We start from the raw sequence: 26564 nt of genomic DNA on the forward strand, positions 1-26564 counted from the left end.
GGAGCTGAGGTGCTCCTCTGGGACATTAGCCTCACACTAAGGGAGAAGCTGACATTACCTTGGGGCGCAATGTTAATGAAAGTATTCAGTGCCCAAGGGAGCACAGGTTCATTTTGAAAGAACCTCTTCATGCTCCTTTATGTGGTATAAGTGCCTCACTCCTCAAAGGCACACGTATACACACAAAAGCAGAATGTGTATACAGGTATATGTGTTATGAAGGAACAAGTGCCTGAAGGAGCAGAGGTTGCCCTACCTTACATCTTCTTCTCTGTAAGCTCTGCAGACACAGAGAGCAGCTTTAGTAAATATAAAAAATCTACTTACAGAGAAGAGGGAATCACTATCAGAGAAACACTAAAAAGCTAGCCATAAATTACCACAAGGGAGATGTCTGCCAGAGATTACAAACTGACGGAGTCATTATTTTTGCCATTCTACTCAGCAATAAACTGTTGATTTGATAGGTTGAAATTATTTAATTAATCAAATTTGAAATTAATGTAAGCATCCCTTCAAAGTACAGAGTTTAATTTAAAATGGTAACAATGTATCTGCTGCAAAGATGGATTATATTATGTTTAGTGAATTCAGTTAAATTGACACTGTAAGAGACTCTTACTTCTGTGCCCTTCTTGTGTTACTGTTCAGCAATATCACTTTGGTCATAATCACCAAATGCTACTTTAAAAAGTGATTTAAAATGTGTTACTTTTACCTTGTACTGTATATCTGCAGGATATTTTGTTTGATTTTAAAACACTCTCCTCCCTCAATGTAGTTTTTCCCATTGCAATCCAATTCTGAACATTTATACATTTATAGCAAGGCTACTTAATTATTAATATATCAAACAATTTTGATTAAAAAACCAAAAAGATGGAATTTTTTAAAATGGAAAAACACAAAATCAGAAAATGCACAACAATAAAATGGATTTCATAGGGACCTATAAGTAGCTACATGTACCTGTCACAGAGAAAGAGGGGCCACGGTTTGCAGCAAGCTTTTTTCAAGCCCCTTACAGCTTGTGATGAAGACCTCTCTTGGCCACACATTCGTCACACTTATGAATGCTCAAAGTTGCTGTAGTGTATGCTGTGCACCCCTAGGGTGTGTCTGGTTGCTGATTAAATTATTGATGGCTAAGGCAGCACAAGTGAAAGCTCTTGTGTTTAATTGCATTGTTTCCAGAGAGATTTTACATTGTACAAGGTTAACTCAACAATTGTCATGCTTTAGCATTTCCCTGATTCCTCCCACATTTCCTCAGGCTGCACTCAGATCTTTTGCTATTTGTGGATTGTTTGTATAATACCAATTTTTGTTGTAATTCATAAAGCTTCTTACCAAGCAGGTGATTTGGGCTTATACTTGGGCTTTTGGAAGCTGGATATATTAGAAGTGTTTATATATTGCTGTACTGTTCTCTACTTGATGTAAAACACAAATACCATCACAGATGTAAAAGCAACTCCAGTTTGCAGTGTATTCATAGCCTTGCCCCCAAAAAGTTGGAAGACGACTAATGTTTTTCTAGAAACCAGATTCAATATAAATGGGAAACAAGCATGATAACTAAGATCTTTTATTGCTGGTCTTTCTTTGAGCAAATAATCAATATTTCTTAAAGGCTGAGGTCATCAATAAGGGCTAATACATGTGTTTATTGCTATGGACAAAAGACATCAATTCAAGTTTTACCTTATATTACAGCTTTTCCATATAAAAATAAAAGTCCCAAATCAGCTTTACTATTGGCTGATAGCACTGACTTATTTACAGGTGCTTTGTCAAGAACCATCATTAGGCAGCAGGGTAAAATATTGAGAGGCATTTATAACAATACAATAGTTTAACTATATATAATTGTTCTCCTGTTTAATTTCTACTTTGAAGGGTTCTGACTTTTTCTGATTGGTTTATTTTGGAGCATCCAATCAGAGTTTTATAAGAATAGCATCCTTAAAAGTGATGTGTAATATTTAAAATTTTTTAATTGAAACAAATAAGAATATTTTACGGATAACTGCATTTCCTTATTAGAGCAGTTTATAAATAGTTTTTCAGCTACATATCTATTTATAATACAGCACATACAGAATGCAGACTTGCTACATACATGGTAAAATGCATTTGTAATAGTAAATCAAAAAGATATGAAAATCCCAGATTTTGATTTGTTAATAAAACTGGCTTATAAAAGTAATTGTAAAATTGAAACAAGTATAACTCTCTGGACTATTAAAATGTACAGAAAGACTGTTTACACCATTGCACATCATTATTCCCTTTGCTTTAAATGCTTGTAAAATACGGAATAAAATTAGAGTCTACACAGGTCATATGCATGCACACACAAGCATGCATCCATGAAAACAAGGGGAAAACAAAACACACTGTTAACTAAGTCCATAAGGAAGGCTGCCAGCAGCATTCCGACAAAAATACTTTCTCCCTCACACATGGATCAGACCAGTAGGTTAGTGCATTATGGATCAATTAATTCCTCTTCCATCTTTTCTTCGTATTCTGAAGCGGGGGAAAAAGCACATCCCGCTCAACACCACGATTTATGTAAATGCAAGTTGGTTTTAAGGCACTTCTTACTGCTTGGATGGCAGTGTATTAAGGCATACAGTATGTCAACTAAAAGTAATAAAGCTTTGGAAATTTTGAAGAATGTTAGCCAACTGTTTTTAGTATATGACTATTTAAGTCGATATTTTACAAAGGCCTCCTGAAAAAAAAAAAACTTTGACGATTTCCCCTAAATTCTGTTTCTTGGGTAGCTCATTGACAAATTTGATCAGTATTTCTAGGCCAGCAGTGATATGTTTTGATAGTAATGGCACAGTGAGACTGGTTCTGTTTTCACCTGGAGCTGCTTTGACTCCCGTGGCTACTCACTGATCGAGAGGTGCTGTAACGTTTTTTCACAATCATACTGATATAAGCTTTCATCAGTTTTGCGATGTCAACCACCTGCCAAGAGAGTAAAAATAACCCAAACCTTTTAATGTGATACAGTAATGCATCTCGGCACATAAAATAGCAGTCTGACTTCCATCATCTAACCACTTACAAAAAACCCTTACTGTAAGTTAACACAAATACTTAGAAACTTAGTAGCTTCTACCCAATTCCTACTTTGCCTCTATTTTATGTCTCTGCTACAGAACAACAATTACTTATATTGATTTTTAACAACAATTGTCAGTTTTAGATGAAGATCTACAAAATGGTATTTAAACCTTTAAAAACTGACCTAGAAGTATTACCTGGAAAAATGAGTGCTAGTTAATAAGAGATGAAATTAACAAGAAGAGCATATTAAAATTCCTCTTGCTCTTTACTTACCTTACTGGTCTCAAAAAGCAGTTCTCTCTCATCCACCACAATCTTGTAGGTGTTGGCAAGTGGTGCCCCAAAGGACAAGATGTGTTCATACTGGAACACTTCTAAAGGCCTGCCTTCCCCACGCTTGTAGACAGAAACTGCATCAGCACTGACTCCCAACCAGAGTTCTTGTGGGAAGCCCCCTTCTTTACACTAGTGAAGGAAAGAGTATAAATGAACATTCAGGAAAACCTGGGTGGTGGGCGGGAACACTTAGCACTGAGGTCGCCTTCTGTGCACCCTAAATCACAGTTTAAGTACAATATTATGTTCTGTACAATATTTTCTATTCTCCATCCTGCCAACTTTTTTATAGGAGACAGTTATTTGATCTTGTAGAAAAATATTATGGTTCATGAATAGACAAATATAAATGTCTACATTGGGCATTATAACTAGAGTGCCTTTTAACTAAATACTCCATATTATTGCCAGCCTTCTCTCCCTCCAAGAGAAAAATAGTAATATTCATTGAAATAATATACTGTCACATTCAGTGGGGACACTTTGGCATCAAGCTCATTGCCCAGAATAGTAGCAGTTCACCAGTGCCTATTGTGTTGCTCACCTCCACATCAAAGAGTGCTGACCCATAGCCAGGCCATTCCTTAATCAAATACATGTACTTGGCCATAGCTTGTTCCTGGTTCATTCCCTGCAGTTTTTTCCACTTGTCGATAACACTAGTCCTTGCAGCTGAGACTTCCTCGTTGATCCACATATCCAGCATCTGCTCCTCCTCCATCTTCTGTTTGCTGATGGAGCCACTGCGGAAACTCCTCCTCAGCGTTCCTTCAAGAAAGCTGGCTCGCTTCCTCTCAATCCTCTCTGCAGGGGTAAACATTTTAGTAGATTGTGTAATACGAGACTTCAGCCTTTGTAAGGGATAGACTTCTTCTACTGCTGGTATCGTGGTATGCAGACTGTAGTCTCCTTGTAGATATTGGAGTCGCAAGGCAGCAAGGACCTGGAGGGTTTCTTCAGGAGCAGGGTAGTGTCCTTTAATCACTGCTTCATGAGCCTAATGGAAAGTAAGAAGAGGGCTAGCTTTACACACAGGTAGTAGGACTCAACTCTTTGGAAACTAGATAATACCTGCAAACTGGCTTCTTCCTAGGAGCAGATTTAGAGAGCTAGTATAGGGATTTGAGAGACTGTCTCTAGCAGACTAGAGAGGGAGGGTAGGTCAGGAATCGTGAATGGAAAGTATCTCAAAGTGCCTTCTTAATTGGACTATCAAGCCAAGAACAGCAAGAGATCAGTGGGGAATATAGTGGGGTCAGAGAGGCAACCAGGCAGCAGTAGCGGTGGCAGCAATGGGGGAGAAGAAATTAATCTGGGTTACAGGGCTGGCTGAAAAATTTCCATCAACCGGTTTGATAAGAAAACTTTTTTTGACAAAATGAAATTTGTGAAAAGTGTCTGCTTTTTGTTGACCATCAAAAAATCAGAAACTTTCAATTTGGAAATGCTCCTCTGGTGCCTTATGGGAGTTATAGTTCAGGTGACTCATGTCCTGGTTCTCCTCTATGTGTCGGGCTGCCATCTTCCACGATGCACTGTACTAGCTCATCGAAAAGAAAGATCATGGTGCACTGTGAGAGATGTAGTCTAGCCCATAAAAGGAGCATGAGGGCAAGAGGAAGCCAAACTACAACTCATTGCCACTGTGGTGATATTTCTGAATTGAAATTTTCAGCCAAAAGTTTTCAATTATTTTTTTTCCTGAAAAGTCAATTTTTTCTGTGGAAAATTTTTAATGATATACTTTTTTGGTCAAAATTTTCCATGAAGGAAAAAAAAAAACCTGATTGTCTAACCAGGTGTACTGGGGGAAAAGAGGGGAGGGAAAGAAATGAATAGTTGGATTGAGGCTGCGTGTGTGCACGTGTGCAGAGGAGTTAAATAGTGAAGAAGCACCTTAGTGTCAAAGAAGTGTCTTCACTGTAAGGGTTAACTTTAGATGTTAAAACAGTTCAGAGGTTTAGAGACACTAAAATTCAAAAGTGGAGACCCTGATTTTTAACTGATAATATAATACCAATTACTTGGCAGCAAACCCATGCAGCGAATAAAAAAGGGAGCAGCATGGCTGAAACCACCACAATTAATCACATCCTTAAGATATATCCATGAAGTTCATTTTAGTGATTGAATGCTCTATGCTTTCTAGCTGGATTACTATTGTTCCTATCAATATACACAGAGTGCTTGAGTGAGCCTTGCCATAAGACAGCGACGAGGCAGATTCTTTGAGGAAATTGCCTTCATATAATTGCACTCATTTGAATTGCAAACTCTGCAAGCACATGTCTGCAGTTCAGCTCTATACCACAATGTAATATTTCAGAAGACAGCACTTCAGTGCTCCACAGCTCTTCTAGGTTATATTATGTAAAAGATTTTCTTAATGATTCTGTTCAAGTTTCATATAAAAAAAACTGCTTGGCTGTTCAATGCCTAACAATATCTCTCTAGATCGGCAGGGGCTTGGAGTACTGCAGTGGTAGCCTGTTCAGCTTCTGAGATCAGTGCAGACAGTGGAGTAAACAAGGAGTAGTAATTAAGGAGTGTGTTGATCAGCTCTGAAGGGAGGCACCCAAGTAGACCAGAAGGACTGTGTCTAATGTGGATACTTAAGCCAGGTCTTAACTAAAAAGTAAAGTTGACCTAGCTACTGCAGACCATGCTAGGTCAACAGAAGGAACAAAAGGTCAAACATACTTATTCAGGAAACCTTGGGGACATTTTAAAGTGGTCACTAGACAGAGAAGATGACAGCCTACTTAAGCGTTTTCCTTAGTCCTTCACAGTGTGGCACAAAATGAAACAACAGCTAAAACCTTCTGCAATAATAAATCCCAACAGTGAGAATCTTTGCTGGCATAATAGAGGGCTTGTTATCAAGCAAAACAAACTGTTTCCTGTCAATATTTATTTTAAGATGAATTTACTCCCACAAATCCATTTAGTTTATTACCAGTTTTGTCCTTTTGCAATAATAAACCCCATTCTAGGGTGAGCAGAGCACATTCATTACTTATCACAATGATGTGATGGGTACAGGGGGAACCAGACTGATTGCTTATTACCGAGTTTATTAAACTCTAAATCTACTGCTGAAAAATGCAAGAGCTATTAGTTGTCTGCAGTTGTCAGTATAAGTCTTGGAATTTAAAAAAAAGAAAAAGAAAAAACCAATCCTTATGTATTTCTGTAGAAACTCACTGTTCCCTTTTCTATTTACCTTTTATGTTTCTTGTGCCGACTTAAGAGCATATATGGATGCAAATCCAGGTTCCCATCCCTGGGGGATGGAGTTATGATGTTGACTTAACAACGAAGGGGTTTAGGAAGAAAAAAGGTCACAAACCTAGGGGCCAAATTCAGAGGTGAAGCGTAAGGAGTTGTAACTGATCATGAAGACCAGGTGGTCTTCAGCTGGTGTAAACTGGTGTAGCTCCATTGAAATAAATGGAGCTAGCCAGTTTATACCATCTGAGGACTTGGTTCCAAATATTTATTAGTTCTTCAGATTAGATGTATAAAATAAGTGTAGACTAAGGAAATCCAAAGGTGTCTAAACTAGCGTGACTTGCATACTGAGAAGCTGGAAGACTTACCTTTATAGAAAGGACAAGGAGGTTATTTTGACCAGTATGTTTATAGCTCCTGCCAACTGCTTTTAATGTTATATCCTTCTCTTCTGACCTCTAGGTGTGTAAATTATGCTAGTTTAGATGCAGTGAGCCAAATTCAAATGGGATGTGTAAGGGAGGGTGTAGATAACATAATGGTACTGGTGAGAGACTAGGATGCGCAAAGTAGTCTAAGCTGCTGCAGTGTACAAGCAAAGCGGGGGGAAAACAATGTGTAAACTGCACTATCTTAGACTCATCTCTGAATTTAGCCCTAAAACTTAATATGGGAAACCTCCTGTTCTAAGCAATCTTCTCTGGGAATGCACAGTCCTTTCCCATCTGGCATGTTAAGCATTTGTTTCTGTTGCCTTGATCTCCTGTCCTCCTTGTCTCTCCGAAAGAAAATCAATCTCATTTCCCCCATTCTTTACCTGCTCGAACATAAATGCGAATTCCACACTGTCTTTCGGCACATTTTGTGTGTCCAGGAAGCAGTAAAGCTTGAAGTAGAACTTCCATGACATGTCCCCAGCTTCTGAAGTGGCAGCAAGCCTAGAAACAGAAGTTTGGAGCAGATATCAGTGACCAGAACTATTCTCTAAATTAACAAATATTGAAAATTCCAAACAAGACAGCAACCAAATTCTGCTCTGTCATATACCCAATATAAATCTGGAGTAACTCGGTAACATCGGTGGAATTATTTTTGAGTTACACCAGAGTAACAGATCAAGAATTTGGCCCAGTATTTTCAATTTGCTTTAAAAAGATGATTTTGCTCATGGTTGTAAATCTGTTAGGCTACAAAAAGACTCCGGTATTACAAATGTTGGTTCTGATTTGAGGCAACTGTTTCCACCACAAATCATCAATAATCTAATGAACAAATTTTTGAACAATGTGTAATAAGAGAAAAGCACCAATGATATCAGAAAGTCTGATTGGCTAATGACAACTGAAAGGTAGGGAATCTCTGGAGGAAGTGCTGCAAATATTTTTATTATAACTGGATTTAGAAGTAGTGGAACACCGAGCACAGTAGCCTTAGATGAGAGAAAAGGAGAGAAATATGGATTTAAGCATTGAATTACACTAGTGAGTTTTTCCTAAAATCTCCCACCATTGCTATCATTGGCAGTAGCAATTTGGGAACACTAATGTCTTAAGCATCTGCTCTGAGCAAGGTTAAATGACACAGTGATTCAGATAGCAGTGACTGCCTGGAATCCTGTTGATATTGTTGCTTCTGGCACTGCTCTCACCCATGGAGCTGCACCACGGTAATGGTGGGAAATTTTAGAGAAGAACAGGCTAGCATAGACATAACTGGGGTGGGAGGCGGGAGGAGAATGGGATGTTAGGAGACAAAGACAGAGAAACAACAGAATGCAAAAACCACTATGATGGAAAATTTGTATTTCATTGTCATGAGACTGAGGAAATCAAGTTTACAAGCACTTCATTAGTCATTCTAAAAAAGATGCTATTGTTTCAGAAATAGCAGTATGTGGAATGCAGTTGTATATGCTGCCTCACCACTAACAAGTCTAAAGAAAGGGAGAATTGAGCATACTGCTGATGTTAGGAAGTTTTCTTTTTTAATTGCTGCTTATTAGCACAGAGAAAGAGACTCACTTTTCAAACTTTGCCAAGATATCAGCCACAATGGTCCTGCTTTCAATTGCTTTATCAGTAGTTCCATTGTATTCAAACAAGGCAAACATATTTCTGCTATCCTCCATGGCTAAGCCTCGAATTAACTTTTCAACAACCTAATGAAAAAAGCACAACAACAAAACCATAACAAAAAAGTTAGTACCTTAGAGGGTAATTAAGTCTAAGGAAAATTAAGACAAGGTAGGAGTCATTTTAGGGCAAAAAAGTGGCCAAGCTACTGTCTAGAATGATTTAACAATGGTTTTCTCCAAACACTTATCTATTTTCAGTTGCTCCTCCTTTTGCGATAGACATTATTGAATTGTAGCAGGTACATGGCAGCATGCAACAGTTAATGCCCTAATTTTCCAAACTCAAATTTCTGAAGTATCAAAATTTGGGCTGAATTTTTCCAGGCATGGGGACATATATGCTCTCATCTACACCCTGGGTATAGTGGAATAACTCCTATTAAGTCTGGATAGTACCAGGGTTACTTCTTCACATTCTTGCTAGGTATCTTTCCCAAAACCAGATTTGATGCAGATCAATGGTCACCAAGACTCTCCAGTGAAAAGATAGTTTCCTAAGCAGAGGTCTTATCGGTGCCTCCTTGAACAAACCTTGAAATTTCACCTCCACTGAACAGAGATGCTGATAATCTTCATCAGCTGGGCCCAATGTGGAGCCTAAAATGCCTCAGCACCTCCAGAGTTTCAGTGAGAATTAATGGCTAAAATTGTAGTGTCCACAAGAAGATTTAACACTTATCCCTATGAGGCCCTGCTCTGTCACTACCTCTTCTCACCTCTCCAGCTGTGGTATGGGAGTTGATTGTGATTTTACAGGAGCCACCACCATGGCAATAAACTGTAGATGTCATTTCTTGTCTTCTGATCAGGGCTTCTATTTCATCCCGCGATGGCACAAATTCTCTGCATTTGGTTTTTTTGAGAGATTCGTAGGTGAAGAGAGCATATTTTTCCATTTCGGTTCCTGGAAACTGGTCACGAGCCCTGTGACACAAACACTGAACTTAAATCACCTGCTGATAAAATGAAAGATCTGTGGGGAGCACCAGGAGCTCCTTGACTAAATGACACTGAGGCGGTGAACACACAGTGTCCCAGTGGTTAGTACAGGTCTGCACAGTTGTGTAGTGACATGCTGAAGCTTGTCTTCCCTGCTAAACCCCCTGCATGACAACTAATGCATGTTAGCTACTATCCTAATGTGAAAATCCTAGTGGAGACCAAGCACTATAGTTTACATCACCAGGAAAGTTAGGGGAGATCAACCATTGCAGCAGTGGAAGGTACGGGAGGGTATTAGTGTTGATCTTGCCCAGCTCCCTCTTGATAAAAACTACAGGTGCCTTGTTTCCACTAGGACTTTATAGCAAGATAACCATCACATTAGTGATCTTACTGTAAAGCCAAACCTTTTTGACAGTGAAGACATAGCCTTAATATGTTCTATTTTGCTCAGAATATTTCCCCTCCCAAAAAGAATCAAAAGCAAGAAAAATGCCCAACAAAATGTGTCCTGACTCTCAAAGTTGCAATAGTGGCAGTAGGGAGGGAATGTAGTTTACCAGCTAGAGTAGTGGGGGTCAGGACTCCTGGTGTCTCCTCCCAGCTGGGTTATACCGTTTAACAGTTACTCATGTTGGTGAGTATCTACTCACACAAGTAAATCAATGGACCTGAATGGGACAATTTGGGTAAGTGCTCAACAACGTAACCATCGCAGAGGCTGGGCCTTGATAATCTTAGACAACTTGAAGCATGGAGAGATTCCATGCTCTCCCCATCTGTAAAACAGATCTAATACCACCTTCCTCACAGGGGCATTGTGAGGCTTAATTCATTGATATGTGAAAAGGGCTACGAGATCCCCAAATCAGGGGGTACGTCTACACTGGAGATGCAATTTCCAGCTTGGGCAGATGTACGTTTGGTAGATTTGATTGAGCTACTGTACTAAAAATAGCAGAAAAGCAGCTCCTGCAAGGGTGGTGGGAGAGGCTAGCTGCCCGAGTACAACAATCCCATCTGAGACTCTCGCTACCTAACCTCCCAGGACTACCCTGCTATTTTTAGCATGCTAGCTCAATCAAAGCTAGTGTGTGTAAATCTACCTAAGCTGAAAGTTACTCCTCCAGCTGCAGTGTAGACATACCCATGTGCACATGGAAGTACTGTTTATAGGATTACAACTATACTATGGTATTCTTATGCACCGATATTCTACAACTGGCCTACAAAGGAAAAACTCAGTTACATGAAACACAAATTCAGATTCTCGTTTTAAGAAAACTGGAGGATTTATCTTGTGTTATAAAATAGTTTGGATTCAGGAAGTAACCTGATTTCCTTTAAACGTGCAGCAGTACAGCACAAAAGTCTGAACCATGGCCATACCTGTGGTTGTTCAATTCTACATCAAACAAGTTTTAAACATTTGTTCTAGATTTACAGATAAGTCTTCACTCTTTGTACCATATACATAGACTTAGAAAGATTAGATTTTTATCAGTAAATGTCAGTTTCACCATAGTTTGCAGTGTTGTAGTCATGTTGGTCCTAGGATATTAGAGAGACAAGGAGGTGAGGTAATAACTTTTAAAGAACTAACTTCTCTTGGTGAAAGACAAGCTTTTGAGCTTACATGCAGTTTTTCTTCAGGTCTGGGAAAGGAAGCTTATGTTCATAACTTTGCTAGAGTCTAAAAATCATGGACATAATAAAGACACTGAATTCATGGCTTATTACAACAACCTATAACCTAATAACCCCCCTCCCAACCACCCATTTTTGCCTCCTCACTGCAGAGGTGTTAACTGACTACTTCACTCTGAATGGTGTTTTACAATGTGTTTTAACGCCTTATGCTACATGATCTGTTCCACCTTGTACTTAGCTGTGACACTCTAAGGCTGTATCTACACTACAGACCTTACGGTGGCACATCTATACCAAAGGTGTCTTGTGTACCTGCTCTGTGCCAGTGGGAGAGAGCTCTCCTGATGGAATAATTAAACCACCCCAACGAAAGGCAGTACCTATGGCAGTGGGAGAGCATCTCCTGCCGACATAGTGCCGTGCACACCCGTGCTTTTGTCAGTGAAACTTATGTTGGTCGGGTGTGTGTGTTTTTTTTCACACCCCTGACTAACAGAAGTTTTGCCGAAAAAAGTGCTAGTGTAGACAAAGCCTGAGTATCTTTCCCAGACCTGAAGAATGGCTCTGTGTAAGCTCAAAAATTTGTCTCTTTCACCAACAGACGGTGGTCCACTAAAAGATATTGCCTCACCCACCTTGTCTCTCTAATTTCATCATACACACACACAAACTGGCAAAAACCATTTCCATCTATAATCGAAATTTAGAGCTAGGCAAAGTAAGAAAAATGCTACTTAAGAACATCTTAGCATTTGATTTAACACTATTTACTTGGTATATTTTGACATATTATGTTGGTGCTTTGTGTTAAGTTACAAAGCTTTAGCTTTTTTAATCTTAACACTTACTGTGATAAGAACAGCCATACTGGGTCAGACCAAAGGTCCATCTAGCCCAGTATCTTGTCTACTGACAGTGGCCAATGCCAGGTGCCCCAGAGAGAGTGAACCTAACAGGTAATGATCAAGTGATCTATCTCCTGCCATCCATCTCCATCCTCTGACAAACAGAGGCTAGGGACACCATTTCTTACCCATCCTGGCTAATAGCCATTTATGGACTTAATTACCATGAATTTATCCAGTTCCCTTTTAAACGCTGTTATAGTCCTAGCCTTCATAAAATAATTGTCTGACCCCCCCACAACATAATTTCCGACAACTGTGAAAATTTAAAATGACACAAATCAGACAAAAACACAACAAACTTCAAACACATAATTTTGCGCAACTGTGAACATTTAAAATATTGTGAAAAATGTTTTTAAAAAACCCATCCATATCTGTCAAAATTCCAATTCTGCCAAGCCAATATATACTCATATTCAATGACTACTGTTTTTAAATAATAAATCTGCATTCATATCTTTCAGCCAGTGATCTCAAAATGCTTCACAAACACTAAAGGAACACTTAAAATTAAAAGCAACACAAACAATTCAGATGCAAAACTTTGGTTTTGTAAAAAACGCATTTCTACCTATACAAACATGAACAGAAATGTTGACATGACTTAAATTCCAACAGAAATTGTTTATTTTTAAAGGAATAACTTTCCCAGTGACCCAGACACTTTGTACCTTTCTACTATAAAAGAACCAAAAGTGAACCTAATGATACTATAATCCAGAGTGAAATTGACTAATCTATTTCATTGTCAAAATAAAGTAGACAACAAAAATTGTGTGGGGGGGAATCAATTTTAAAAACTGTTTCCTTTTTAAATAGTAAAGTTAACTACTAACACTTTAAATGGCAGAAAAGAAAGTTTTTAAAGAATATTTGTTTTAACATAATATCTCTGTAAGCATCATAACACTCTTGTTATCTTCTCTCACTAAACACTGGCATAAATAGGTGAAGTGACATGTGCAAGTTGGTGGGAGAGCCACGAGTAGGACCCAGGAGTTCTTGCTCTAAACTATTAAGACTACTTCTGTAGGTAAGAGTTTTTATAGTAAATACAAGATCTGTGCAGGTTTACAAAAAGAAGGCCCTGATCCTGCAAAGACTTGTGCACATGCATTACTTTAGATGCTGTCATTAGTGCCATTCACTTAAAAAGTACTATGCACTGTGCATAAAGCTAAGCGCATGAGTAAGTTTTTGCAGCAATGAGGTCCTAACCGATTCTTCAAAAGATAACATTGAAGTCTATTAAAATTATTCCATGTACATTTTAAATGAATTTTATTACTTTTCCTCTAAATTTTAGACTCATTGGTTGAAATACTTGGTACACTTCAAGGGATTCCAAACCCTTTCCCCAAAAGATACCTGTTTATTGGAAACTGTTATGAAAAATTACCAAGAGAGGAGACAAAGTGAAGAAAAAGAGCTGAAAACAGTATTTTTATATTCTAAGTATTTGTAGCCTCTTACCTTTTGAGATGGAATTTCAGATACTTGAGGATACCACGGCTAGGCAGGAATGTGCAACTCATGCATGTGAGTATCTGCCAGCTATACAGATTCCCCACACTCCCTGGGTTAGGCACTTTGTTAGTCTGTTTGATGAGCTGACAGTAGAGCTCATCTCGAAGGGGTCGTAAATCATGCCCCGTCTGAAGGATACCCTGGATTATAGGTATGGGATCAGACATAGACTCTAGCTGCTGCAGAGAATTAAATATCTTGATGGCTTCATCCTGGAGAGTTGTGTAACCTTTATCTTTCAGCACTACAAAAAGAGAGTAAGACATAAGAAGGTCTTATAAAAGAGATGCTCTAGCTCAGCTGTTCTCAACTGGGGGTCCACGAGCCCTTTCAAGGGGGCTGCGGGGCCCCATGGCTGAAACCCAGACTCTGAGGCCAGGTCTACACGAAGCGCGAAAATCGATTTTAGATACGCAATTTCAGCTACGAGAATAGCGTAGCTGAAATCAATTATCTAAAATCGATGTACTCACCCGTCTTCACCGCGCGGGATCGATGTGCGCGGCTCGCCATGTCGATTCCGGAACTCCGTTGGTTTTGGTGGAGTTCCGGAATCGATGTAAGCGCGCTCAGGGATCGATATATCGATCCCCGAGCAATAGATTGTAACGCGCCGATACGGCGTGTCGTATAGACGTGGCCTGAGCCCCAGCTACCTCCCTCCTGTACACTAAGCTACCCCCCTTGCCCGCGCACAGCCCCTAGCCTCCCATCTCCTTGCACCCACAGCCACTCTGTGTCCACACAGCCCCAGCTACTCCCCTACCTGCACACAGCCCCTAGCTACCCTCTCTCTGCACCTAAGCTGTTTTCAAACTTTCTGAGCTAAGCACCTCACCTTTGAGTTCTAATTTTTGGTTGCGCCCCCTCCTCTCCCCAACCCAGACAGGCGGATGGCCTATTGAGGTGAGTCAGCGGATGGAGGTGGCTCTCCTTCCCTGGACCGCTGGCCCCTGCCCCCGCTGCCGCCCCCCCCATAGAAGTAGAACTATGTCTATGCCCAAGGCCCCTGCCCTGAGCCGCTCTCTCCTCTACCCCCAGGCTGAGCCCTGGAGTTTTTATAGCATGTCAAGTGGGGCCTCAGAGAAAAAGAGGTTGAGAACCCCTGCTCTAGCTCAACCAAAAAGTATGGGCTTGAAGCAGGAATTACTGGGTGGAATTGTATGGTCTGTGTTAGTCAGATGATCATAGTGGTCCCTTCTCACTTTGAAGTCTATGAATCTATTAGAAATGTGTGGAAACTAACAATTTCTCATAAAATGAAAATTCCATGTTGAAGTTTGTTTTTATTCTGAACCTGAACAAAAACAAAAATTTCAGAATTCCCATGAAAGGAAATTAATTTAAAAAAATGGTTTCAGGTCCATTGAAGCATTTTGTTTTGATTTTGACTTTAACATTTTATATTATAATGTACAATATAAAATTTTGAAATAAAAAATATTGAAGTCCCCTTATCAAAATTGTTTCTCCCCCAAATGAATCATCATTTTCCAACATAAAAACATTGTCAGAAAATTTTTGACCAGCTTAGAATCGGTACTGCTGAAATGTCTATTGCTCTTTCAACAACATAAGGAAAATTAAGTGGAGATCACAAGTTAGTTAATGAATTCTTGCATTTACTCATTTTCAATATACATGGAATTTTTTTCTATAATATTAGCATATTGCTTAAACTCTAATAGCCAAACTAGCTAAATGCTTTATTGCTTTGTAATGCAAGAAAATGAATTAATCACTCTGTGTATTACCTAATGTTGATGAGGGCCTTAGTCAGTACAGCTAACAGCACTGTATACAATTTGGGTTTGAGGAACGGGAGGGACTACACTGCATGGATGATTAATCCTTATGTTTGATTCACAGTTAGGTTTAATCCCTCTGGCAAGATAGGTAGCAGTCTATTTTATGAGTGGTGAGTGACTGACTTTTCTTTACTGTGTTATCATTATAGAAAATAACTTGGGGCTCAAATGAAATTTAAAATATCTCTGATTTGGAGCTATGTGAAGCTGCATCATTTTAGGGACAACTCTGGCAGGAATCTTACCTCAGGAGCAGCATCCCCAGGTTTTATGCGGGGCCTTGGCCACCGGCTCTGCGCCCAGGACTCCACTCCCCGGCCTGGGGCGCAGGTCTCAGCAGCTGGCCCCACTCCCCGGCCACTGGCCTCGTGCCTGGGGCTCTGCACGCAGGGCCCTGCTCCCAGCCCCGTTCCTGGCACCCTGCTTCCAGCCCCACACCTGGGGCCCCGTGCCTGCCCCCATCTGTGGCCCCAGTGTTGGCCCCCTCACCCCTGTCTGGGTCCCCCCTCCCAGAGACACAGCCCTGCTCCCGGCCCCAGATCTGGGGGATTGGGAGCATGGATGGGGTAAAGGGGGGAGGAGGGATGAGGTAAGAAGTAAAAACTACTTTCAGCACCCCCACTCTTAAAAGTGCTCCAGCACCATTGCTCAGTAGCCAGCGTTCTTCCTGGAGCATGCCCACTGCTATACTCGTCAAGGGGTGTAGCTTACTCTTCCTGCATGCACAGCCAGCTTAAAAGAGTGAAGAGCTGCAGCTCCTATGTTCTACCACTGCACAAGAATCGGGGGGGAGGGGGGGGGGGCCTCTTGCAGGTCCCCTTCCTCCTCCCAGGAAATCCATGGGGCAGCAGGGTATAACTTGGGTCTGAGAGAAGATGAGAAGAAAATCTGACACACATGCCATTTGATATCCTGATGTTTAGCCCCATGATTGCCATCTTTTCTTCACAAAACAGTCCTGATCTGGATGGGCTTCTGTCTTTGACAGGCAATATGAGTTTTAAAATAACTTAAGTTTATCTTTTTAAGGAAATCAAATTCATAACCATCGTGCAACGACTCTGTCCCAGTGTTCAAAGTCTATGAGGTGCTAACCTGGAGGTAAAACATGACTTGGCTGGTGTGGTTATTACACCTGTTTTTTGGAAATCAAAGTTCACAATATCTATCTAAATCAATGACTTTTCAAATTAAATAGCCACAAAATAGCCATGTTTTCCCCACACAAATGATGAAATATGTAACAGTTTTAAACTGGAGGCTGTAGTGGTTTAAGGCAGCTGCAGTCCCCTCTCCAGTCAGGAAGAGAGAGGCTCTGAAGTGCGTAGTGATAATGAGGGAAGGAGATGTGTTCAGGGTGGTTGATGGGATTAAATTATTTAACTAATTTCCGCTGCAGCCTTTACAAGGCAGGGCTTCTGTGGAGCCCCTGATGGGAAACTAAAGTTGTGCTCCCTAGGGTATAGTAGGTAACCTGGGGGAAAGAGAGGGAGTTTACATGTCTGAAAAACTTACGGTTTAGATTGATGTCCCCATATGGCAACGGCAGTAATGGGGAATGCAGTGGATGATGCGTGTAACGGAGAATAGGGTTTCTCTTATAAATCTGGTCAACAACCTCAGAGTTCAGGCAGTTCTCCTGGTGGGTTTAAAAAAAGAAAAGGCATAATTCCTGGTTCAGTGTGAATGATAATCCAGCGATCGATGCATGTGAACAGATTGGTCCAAAAAATTATTAAACTGCAGTACCATGTGAAAAAGTCTGTTAGTAAAATTGCTTGTTGCTAAAAGATACAGGAATAAAAACTGACTTGCAGAATTTTCTTCAGGGGGTCAGGCATCATTTCAGAAGGGTATGAGAAGTGCCAGCCATTCTTCTACACATTGAAGATGTAGAAACTTGTATCATGGCAAAGTGGCATTCTCATCTTGTTTTTATGCCCAAAGCAGAATATGGTATATGTGACTCTCCTAAATCCAGTACACTTCATAGTTCTGCCAGTTTCCCTACTTAAAGAATGTCTGGCCAGATGTTTTCAGAGTTTGACAGACAAGATCAAGCAGCTGTTCTCTAAAACACACTACTATAAGTAATGATCATGAGAGGTGCTTGGTATTTCCAGTTCCCACTGGCATCAAAGGGAGCAATGGGTGCTCAGCAGCCTCCAAGATGAGGCCCAGAATGAGCCACACTTTAACGCTTTTATTGCAGACTAATCAAAAGAGCTGTGCAGAGGATGGAAAATCCATTTTTGGAAGAATTTTGAGGTTTCAAAATTTATTTTCATTTCACATTGGTGTGAAAACAAAACCTTTCTAAAATTTTTGCAAAATGGAATTATGTCAAAACATGTTTTCCGATCAAAAAGATCAGGTTTTCAATTAATCTCTCTCTGGTGAAAAGTAGTCAGACAGTCCTGGACCCTAGAAACCTTCTGAAGAATCCTGCAATTTTTATCTTTTCTGAAGATCCACCACATTATCTGCTGAAGTGAGACCAACAGAGATCCACTGGGAGAGATGGTGAGAACCCATGCATGTAACCCCTCCAATGAGATCACAAAGTGCATTAGTTAATGCTGCTTTAAGCAGTACTAAGTTACACAAATTATCATGGCAAAAGTTACACTAGTTTCCAAGGGAAACATACATACAGAGTAGCTTTTCCCTGACTCTTTCCCCGCCACAGGCGATATACCCCATGTTCTTTTGCTCTTGTAACAGTTAAAGGAGAGGTTCCTTGAGCTACTGGATGGTGTATGTGTGTCTGAGATTGTTTATATCAGGCATCTAATTGTTTAGAAATTGGGTCATTGGGCTTCTATTTCCTTTCACGTCACATGACAGAGGGAGCATAAAGGGCTCAGGTTCCAAATGTATATACTGTCTCCTCCTTCAGAGGTTTATTTTTACCTTAATATCTTGAATAAGCTGCTGGGTTGGTGTATCAATCGGTGCTTTTGTATCAGTCACATTCTGGATGGCACTTGACCAGCGGGTGGCCTCATTGAGCAATTTTGTATAGAGACGGTAGCAGTGCTTGCGTCCATACACAGTTACATTCCAGTAGCCTATGACAATAGTAAAAATTAGTTATTACAAAACATTTTGTGGCTTTGCTTATTCTGATGTAAGCAGAGATGTCAGTGTTTTACTAAGACACAAACTGCATGTCAGGCATAGCTAAACTGCTCCACTGGAGTCTCACTGGCAACTTCTCTGGAACCCAAAGTCTGCAACTAAGGCCAGGTCTACACTGCGACTTTAAATCGGTTTAATGGCCGATATACCGATTTAATGCTGTATCCGTTCACACGACGTCATCATTAATATCGAGTTAAACGGCTCCTTAAATCGATTTCGGAACTCCTCCCAAACGAGAGGAGTAGCGCTAAATTCGATAGTGATAACTCGGATTAGGGTTCATGTGGACGGAAATCGACGTTATTGGCCTCCGGGCGGCATCCCAGAGTGCAGCACTGACCGCTCTGGACAGCAATCTGAACTCGGATGCAGCGGGCAGGTAAACAGGAAAAGCCCCGCGAACTTTTGAATTACATTTCCTGCTTGCCCAGCGTGGAGCTCTGATCAGCACGGCTGGCGATGCAGTCTGAAATCGAAAAAGAGCTCCAGCATAGACCGTACGGGAGATACTAGGTCTGATCGCTGTATGGGGAGACAAATCTGTTGTATCCAGCTCCGTTACAGAACACGAAATGCCAAAGCGTTTGAATAAAAAACTCCAGGATACACAGCGCTGCGTGACAAGCGTAACGGGAAGCCAGAGACTCAAATGGACGCTCATGAAGGGAGGGAGGGGGTACTGAGGACTCCAGCTATCCCACAGTCCACAGCAGTCTCTGAAAATTATTTGCATTCTTGGCTGAGCTCCCAATGTCTGTAGGTTCAAACACAGTGTCTGGCGTGGTTCAGGGAACAGCTCCTCAGTTTATTTCCCCCCACCACCACGTGAAAAAAAAAAGGGAAAGATTGCTGTGCTATGGCGTTTGCTCAATGCACTCCGCGAAAAAGGCGCCAAAGGGTTGTCTGCTGCCTTCACAAAGGGAGGGGTGAGGCTGTACCCAGCACCACCCGGGGCAGTGTTTTCTGCCCCATCAGGCACTGTGCTCTCAACACGGAAGTGGGAACTATGGGATAGCTGAGGAACAGCTACCCACAGTGCACCGCTCCTGAAATCGATGGTAGCTTTGGACCATGGACGCAAACAATCGATTTCGGGATCCCACTGTGGACGCGCTAAACCGATTTTATTAGATCTGTTTTGTAATATCGGTTTAAGCTAATTCGAAATAATCATGCAGTGTAGACGTACCCTAAGTAGCCTAAAATAGAGCAAGCTGCAGTCACCCATGTTTCTGTTAGGGAGGTACAGCCTCCCAGACAACCAGTGCCAGCGCAGAACACTCCATCCTGATTCATACATGTGCAATCTCCACAGGCCTCATCTTGGTAAGGCTGAAGGTGAACATAGGCCACATTGTAAAGACAGACTTGTCTCATCCTAGCTGTACAAGAGGATACTGGGACAACATTGTCTTACAGAAGAAATCCTTTAATAGCCTGTATTATTTACGTAAACATGGATCATTAACACACAGGCTACTCAGTCTGTAAAACCAATACGTGTTCTCATCTGTGTAGCTTTCTTGCACCTTAAAAACACACCACTGATTCAGTCCCAATGAGAAGCAGCATATATTCAAACTTTATTTTCCTTATATCCCCCCAAAAGGAGCCTCTGATTTGAAAAGAACTGAATCAGAGTTGAAAACCAGTTTAGAAAACGTTCTTGGCCAAATTCAGAGGTGACTTGGAAAGTGGTGTAAATTTGACTCTGTTACTGTAGATCTACTTAGACACTACATAGGGTCTCAGTTGCTCTAAGTTACATGCTGAGAAGCTAGAAAGAGGCTAGAAAGTAGGGTGAAGGCTGCCTTAATTTATTTCTTCTTCCAAATCCTTGATGTGTAATCTACCGTACACTAATTTAGCAGTATTAGGAGTGTTAGGAAGAATGAATTGTACCACCTTACACATCACCTCTGCAGTTTGTCCCAAAGAGTTCAGATGTCTCTACTGGCAAAATATTTTGTGAAGTACCTCAGTGATTTAGAAGCCTAAGTTCCACTTCTCTTTACCCATATGTATTCCTGTAATCCAAATAGTGGCTGTAAAATATTTTCCTATTGTGCTTGTTGCGTTTCCAGATAAGCTGGAGCACAGCTCAGTGTACACAAAAACCTAATGCTCATGAACAAATTACCTGTCTCTTTGAAGATTTTCTCATCAGGCGGTACCACTGAGCAGAGGCTATTCAGGACTAGGGTACCCAATTTCAGGGCATTCTTCTCTGAGCTCTTGTAGTAGTCCAAAGAATTGTGCGTTAAGACAAACCAGCGCTTCTTCAGCTTTAGTGAAGACATCTTCGGGCTGTTTTTCACTTCTTTGTGTAACCATCCTGTTAAATAGACACCCCATGAATTAAAGCTTTTCATGGAATTAGGCAAAGCTGTGGTTAACTTTTGGCAGCTTAGACTTTTTTAAAAAATGATGAATACAATTTATAAAAGTATCACTAAGTATTGCCAAGTCCTCTTTTTAAGTAACTTTTGTTTAAGTTAACAGTGTCAAATTAACTCCCAAGAAAAGGTGAGATTGAAATATATATTATCTGTACTGAGGCTTCTCAAACGTTAATGGCATGAACCACATTTTACTAAAAAGACTGACTCATGGACACCCTTTCCCATCCATTCACAAATCACAAAACATCCTTGTGGAAGCTACAGCAACTGTTTACCTGGAAGAGTGATATTAAGAAAGTCTGAATGTGTTTTTAGTAGTATCTCTTGAGTTAGCAGCAGGAAACAAAGCCAGCAGCATGTGACCAGCGAGCTCTCTGCAGACCACCAGCAAGTGCTCCACAGACCACTGTTTGGGAACCACTTATCTATACAATTCAACTCCTCTGATTTGCTTTCCCATTAATTCTTACCCCTCACTATGAATTCTTGCCCCTCCACTCTGGTATCTCCCTTTGATCTCTGCAGCAGTGTTATCCAGTGGTGCATCTCCTCAGGGGTGTCAGCATTACAGTGGAGAACACGATTAGCAGTGATGATCACAAATGAATTGGGTCTATGGAAAAAAACAAAGGTGGAAAAACTCATACAGTAAATATAACTACTGTTTGCACCACAACTAAATGACTGACTTACCTCACTTGCCATAAGCATAAACACTTCCCTCTTGTTTATATTTTATATTCAGGCAAGTGTTTCTCACTTCTGCACCATTTATTTCAAGAACTCTAGCTCTATAACATGTTAAGCTTTTAAAAAGACTGTTTAAAATGAGAGATGGGTTTGTACCAAATGCTGGGTCTATGCAGCCCTGAACTTTGGGAAAACTTATGTCCAGACTTTGCCCCAGCTTTATATCAGCCCAACATAAGACCCTTCCCCACTCCAACAACAAAAAAACCACCTTGAAATTTGGCTCTGGATCCAAACTTTGTAGTTCATGGTCATCTCCATGTAAAGTGTTTGCTTCAGTAGCCACTTTAGCTAAAACCAACTCTAATTTACGAAGATTTATAATGAAGCAGCATGTGAACACAGATCCCTTTATTTTTAATATAGTGCAATTAAGGCAGAAGAGTCTCTTTTTTAATGAGATTCTGGCTTTCATCCAATCCTACCCCAGCATTCACTGAAGCACCAGCAAATTGACCTGCTTGCCTAAGATCACATGAGTGGACTGTCTTGGTGGCTCTACGTGGATTAGATTCTACTGTTGTGCCCTTCTGTCTCCACAAGCCATGTGCTTTGAACTCTTCATACCCTTTTTCTCTCCAAGATACCAGCTCACAAGAATTATATCAGAAAGCCTTTATCAGGGCCCATGCCATTTTGGGATGCATAAGCAGATCATCAGCATCAAGCAGGAAGATAACAGACTCTCACTTTGCAGTTCTAGTGAGAAGACATTAGGAATATTGCACTCAGTTCTGGACATTTTAATGGCAAAATTATTTGGAGACAATTCAGAGAAGAGCAGCAAAAAACAGCTACTAGGCTTTCATCCTAATGTGATGGGCACTTTCCAAACACAAAGGAAGATAATTCCTGCAACAAACTGTGTGCAATCCAAAAGACAGACGAAAGGCAAGGAAAAGAGCGAGAACCTACACAGTGATCAGGGTGACTGCAGGCAACTGTTTTGCATTGACTGGAGCGGGGATAACATGGGTATCAGGAAGGCCAGTGAGGAGGAGGTTACAATAGTCAAAATGGGAGAGAATGAAGGGCCTAGACTAGTTTTAGCTTTGTGTAGACAGGGAAATATTATGTAGAAAGAAGTGGCAAGATCTGGCCACTGTCTGGATGTGTTGAAAGGGCTGGGGCTGTGTCAAAACTGGTCCCTAGGTTATAAACTCAACAGCAACAAAAACAGGAGTAGAGAGAGTTCAGGAGGAATGAGCAACAGTTCAAAGTTTTGGGTATGTTACATTTAACCTGATGGTGAACCATTATCAGAGACATACAGGACACAGGTGGAAAAGTGGAATTGGATGGAAGTTGAAACCAGATAAGTAGATGAGGGTGGAGAGCATGAAGAAAAGAGGGCCTAGGATACAGCCCAGTAAACAACCCTCCTAGAAAGCTGGAGAGGACAGACATCCAAACGAGTGGCTGAAGATAAGGTCAAAGAGGTGGGAAAAGAACCAAGGGAGGACAAAATTGCTACTCCTGGGGGAATTCTGCGTCACTGTGCATGCAGAGACTTCATGTCCCCCATAGATAATACATTCTGCTGGAGAGGCACTGCAATTACACCTTTCCCCCACCAGGAGTTGCTGTGGCACCAAAGGAGAGGGCAGCCAGCTCAGAGGCCAGCACAGCCAGCCACAGAGAGGGAGGAAGCAAAGGCCAGGTGAGGAGGCACAGGATATGGGGGAATTGATGGGGTTGCTGGTGGTTCACAGACAGGGTTCAGAAGGGCTCATGGGAGGGACAAACTGGAAAGGAGGAACAAGAGCTAGTGGTATGACAGCACTGAGCCAGGGGCTGAATGGGAGGGGATGCAGGACCACGTGGAGATGGGGGGACAGGGATGGCTGAGTGGGGGTGCAGGGACACATGGGGACAGGGTGTCTGACTGACCGGGAGAGGCTTGGGGTCAGCCAGGGTCTGCAGGGGGAGGCTCTCAACTCCCTCACAATCCCTCTCCCCCACAAAAAACCTCATGGTCCATACTTTCCCCACCCACACCCAACAAACCTCCAGGTTCACTCCCAGGCTCCTTCCCCTCAATTACTTCCCTCTCCCTGAGCTCCTCCGTTACCCCTGATTCCCTTAAGCATTTGCACTGCTTTTGAGGGGCATGGGAAATACATTTCTGTATTGTAATTTAAATGAATTATTACTCAAAGTTCTGTATTAATATGCCTACTACGAAATTTATTTGTCAAAAAAAAATTCCTAAATCTTTTTTGTTGTCTGTATTGTTAGACATACTTGCTGACAGGTATTTTGATATAAATTCCCAAAATAATTAAAAATTGCATGATTATATTGTGTTATTTTGATAAATAAAATATGCAGAAATTTCCAGAATTTTAAAATATTGTGTGCAGAATTTTGAAATTTTTGGAGCAGAATTCCCCCAGAAATAAATTGCAAAAGACAAAGCAGGACAAACAATCAGGCAGGAGATTGTAATCAATAACATCAAAAGATCTACTTAGCAAAGTGGCGGAAGCCTACTCTAGAATATTTATAAGTAAATATTCAAAGGGATCTCAACCCAGCCTCTTACTTTTGAGCCTGCAACTATGACTAATGCCATCAGCTATCTAATTGGACAACACAAGTGTCCTATCACCCACATCAGGCAGATATATATTTTCTGTGTCTTGTACCTCCTAAATTGAAGATTTTTTTTTTTAAATTTGGTCCTTGAAACTGAATTAGATAAAGCACTAGGCACTGGTACTGAAAGGAACAATCTGTACTGGCAATAGAATTGACTATATAACCTAATATTTCTTTTCCTTTTCTGATAATTGATTTCTAGGGGATGCAAAAATTGTATTTCTATGTGATTCTTAACACTGCAAGTGAGAGGATGAGAAGTTTTTTTCTTTTTAAGATGGGTCCCATGGGGATGCTGACATGAACACCAGACATTTCCTAAGCAGCACTTTTTTAACCTAACTACCATCGCATTTGCAGGCTTTTGCTTTCTTGCATTGCCTTGTTTATAAAGCTTCAGTTCACTACTAACCTAACTGGGAATGTTCAGATCTTTGTAGGTTGTGGTGGGGTTAATAACTTCAGAAAAGCTGCTCCATGCATATTTGTAAATGAGGGGATAGAAAGGAACTGTATCATTTGCATTTTTGACCTGATAACACTGCAGTATTATTAAGGCCCAAACTAGTATGGGCTAGATTCACAAAAGGATTTAGGCACATAACTGCCACTTTAAGTACCTAAATCCCAGAGTCAGGCCTGACTGGGATTCACAAAGCCCCTGCTCAGCTGCCCCCAAACCGTGGAGGCACATAAGCTCACTCGGGGCCTAATTTTTTTTTTACAGTTAAAGTTCCCTAGGTACCTATGTTGCTGCCTCTGAGCATGCGCACTGCAGCCCCATGCCAGGTGTCTGGACATCTATGCCCCAAAGCAACGCATATGTTTAGGGAAGACAAGTTTTCCTCTGCATAACTTGCCTGCAGGGCCTGATCCAATAAGTGTGCTCAGAGCTCACCTACCACAGTGGACCCCTATGGAGAAACCTACATAAAATGTGGGGGGGCGGGGGGGGAGAGGAAGGACAACCTTCTTCATAACTTTTAGCCAAATGCTCAGGATAATTCAAAACATCATTGGAGAAGCAGGACTCTAACCACCAGCTACAGAGTCATTCTCATGCTTGCTCTCTCTCCTGCCCAATTATTCATTATTTGGCCACAGTGCAACAGCTTCAATAAGAGAGACCGAGGGAGCCTCAGATCAGAATATCCCATCGCCCAGTGGTTAAAGGCACTCAGCTGAGGCGTAGCAGATTCTTTGCGAAATCCCTTCTCTTACTCAGGCAGATGGGGGACTTGAACCAGGGGTCTCCTACACCCCAGATGAGTAACCTAGCCATTGGGCTCAAAATTATTAGTGAGCTTCTCCGCCTCCTGCTGCTGCGCGCCCCCCCCCCCCCTAAACTGGCACAGGCACCTAACCCCAAGAGGTTTGCAGCTGAGAATCCCAAGTAGAGGGAAGTGCCTCCCTGCAGCTGAGGCTTAGGCACCTATCTCCAAGAGAGGGATGGGGCTTAGCACACATCCTGTAGGTTAGCATCTCCTATTGGCTAGTTTCCGTGAAGAACCTCCTAGAAATGCTGGCTTTTGTGAATCCCATTCTAGGGAGCCTAGACACTGAACTCTGGCTTTGTAAATCTTGGTGGTTTTCTAGGTGACAAAAGTTAGCCATGCTTAAATTTCTTAGTGAATCTAGCCCTAAGTTTCAAAATAATGTCAGTTTTTTCCTCCTCTGTTATGCACTGTTATTCAAAGTGAAGTACATCCTGGCCAGAGTTCTGGGTTTCAGTAAATCATTTCTAACATTTCAACAAATGTTTTCCAAAAACATTCTGCTCTAACTGTATGTATCATCCAAATAATTTTCTTAATAGAACATAACCTCCAAGGAAAAGGAAAGGCAAGAGAGCTATAACAAAATGCAAAGGCGTTTTCCTCGTAAGGGTAGATAAAAATCCTACTTTTTACAGTGATTTAAAACAAGAAGCTTTGTTCTTTAAAAGTAGTTTGTATAAATAAAAATGCATTATTGTTCCTCTCCTACTTTCAGCCTCTTGAGAAACAAGACTGTTGATTGATGCACATGCTGACCCAAACAAGAG

At 41.1% G+C, this 26564-nt stretch overlaps 1 protein-coding gene across 1 annotated transcript in view; it reads right to left on the reverse strand.

Annotated features, from left to right (window-relative positions):
- Positions 1-2756: 2756 nt before the first annotated feature.
- The window catches only part of MYO10 (myosin X), a 255360-nt gene continuing 231552 nt past the window's right edge, over positions 2757-26564 (reverse strand). The window contains exons 31-41 of the mRNA XM_032789754.1: positions 21640-21782; positions 20908-21102; positions 18537-18694; positions 17139-17262; positions 13762-14059; positions 9505-9712; positions 8676-8812; positions 7472-7592; positions 3968-4420; positions 3361-3552; positions 2757-2985 (exon numbers count right to left, since the gene is read on the reverse strand). Coding sequence (XP_032645645.1) covers positions 2875-2985; positions 3361-3552; positions 3968-4420; positions 7472-7592; positions 8676-8812; positions 9505-9712; positions 13762-14059; positions 17139-17262; positions 18537-18694; positions 20908-21102; positions 21640-21782 — 2140 coding nt within the window. The 3' untranslated portion in view covers positions 2757-2874. The remainder of the gene's footprint in view (positions 2986-3360; positions 3553-3967; positions 4421-7471; positions 7593-8675; positions 8813-9504; positions 9713-13761; positions 14060-17138; positions 17263-18536; positions 18695-20907; positions 21103-21639; positions 21783-26564) is intronic.

Source organism: Chelonoidis abingdonii, chromosome 2 (genome assembly GCF_003597395.2).
Source record: "Chelonoidis abingdonii isolate Lonesome George chromosome 2, CheloAbing_2.0, whole genome shotgun sequence".
Taxonomy (NCBI): Eukaryota; Metazoa; Chordata; order Testudines; family Testudinidae; genus Chelonoidis; species Chelonoidis abingdonii.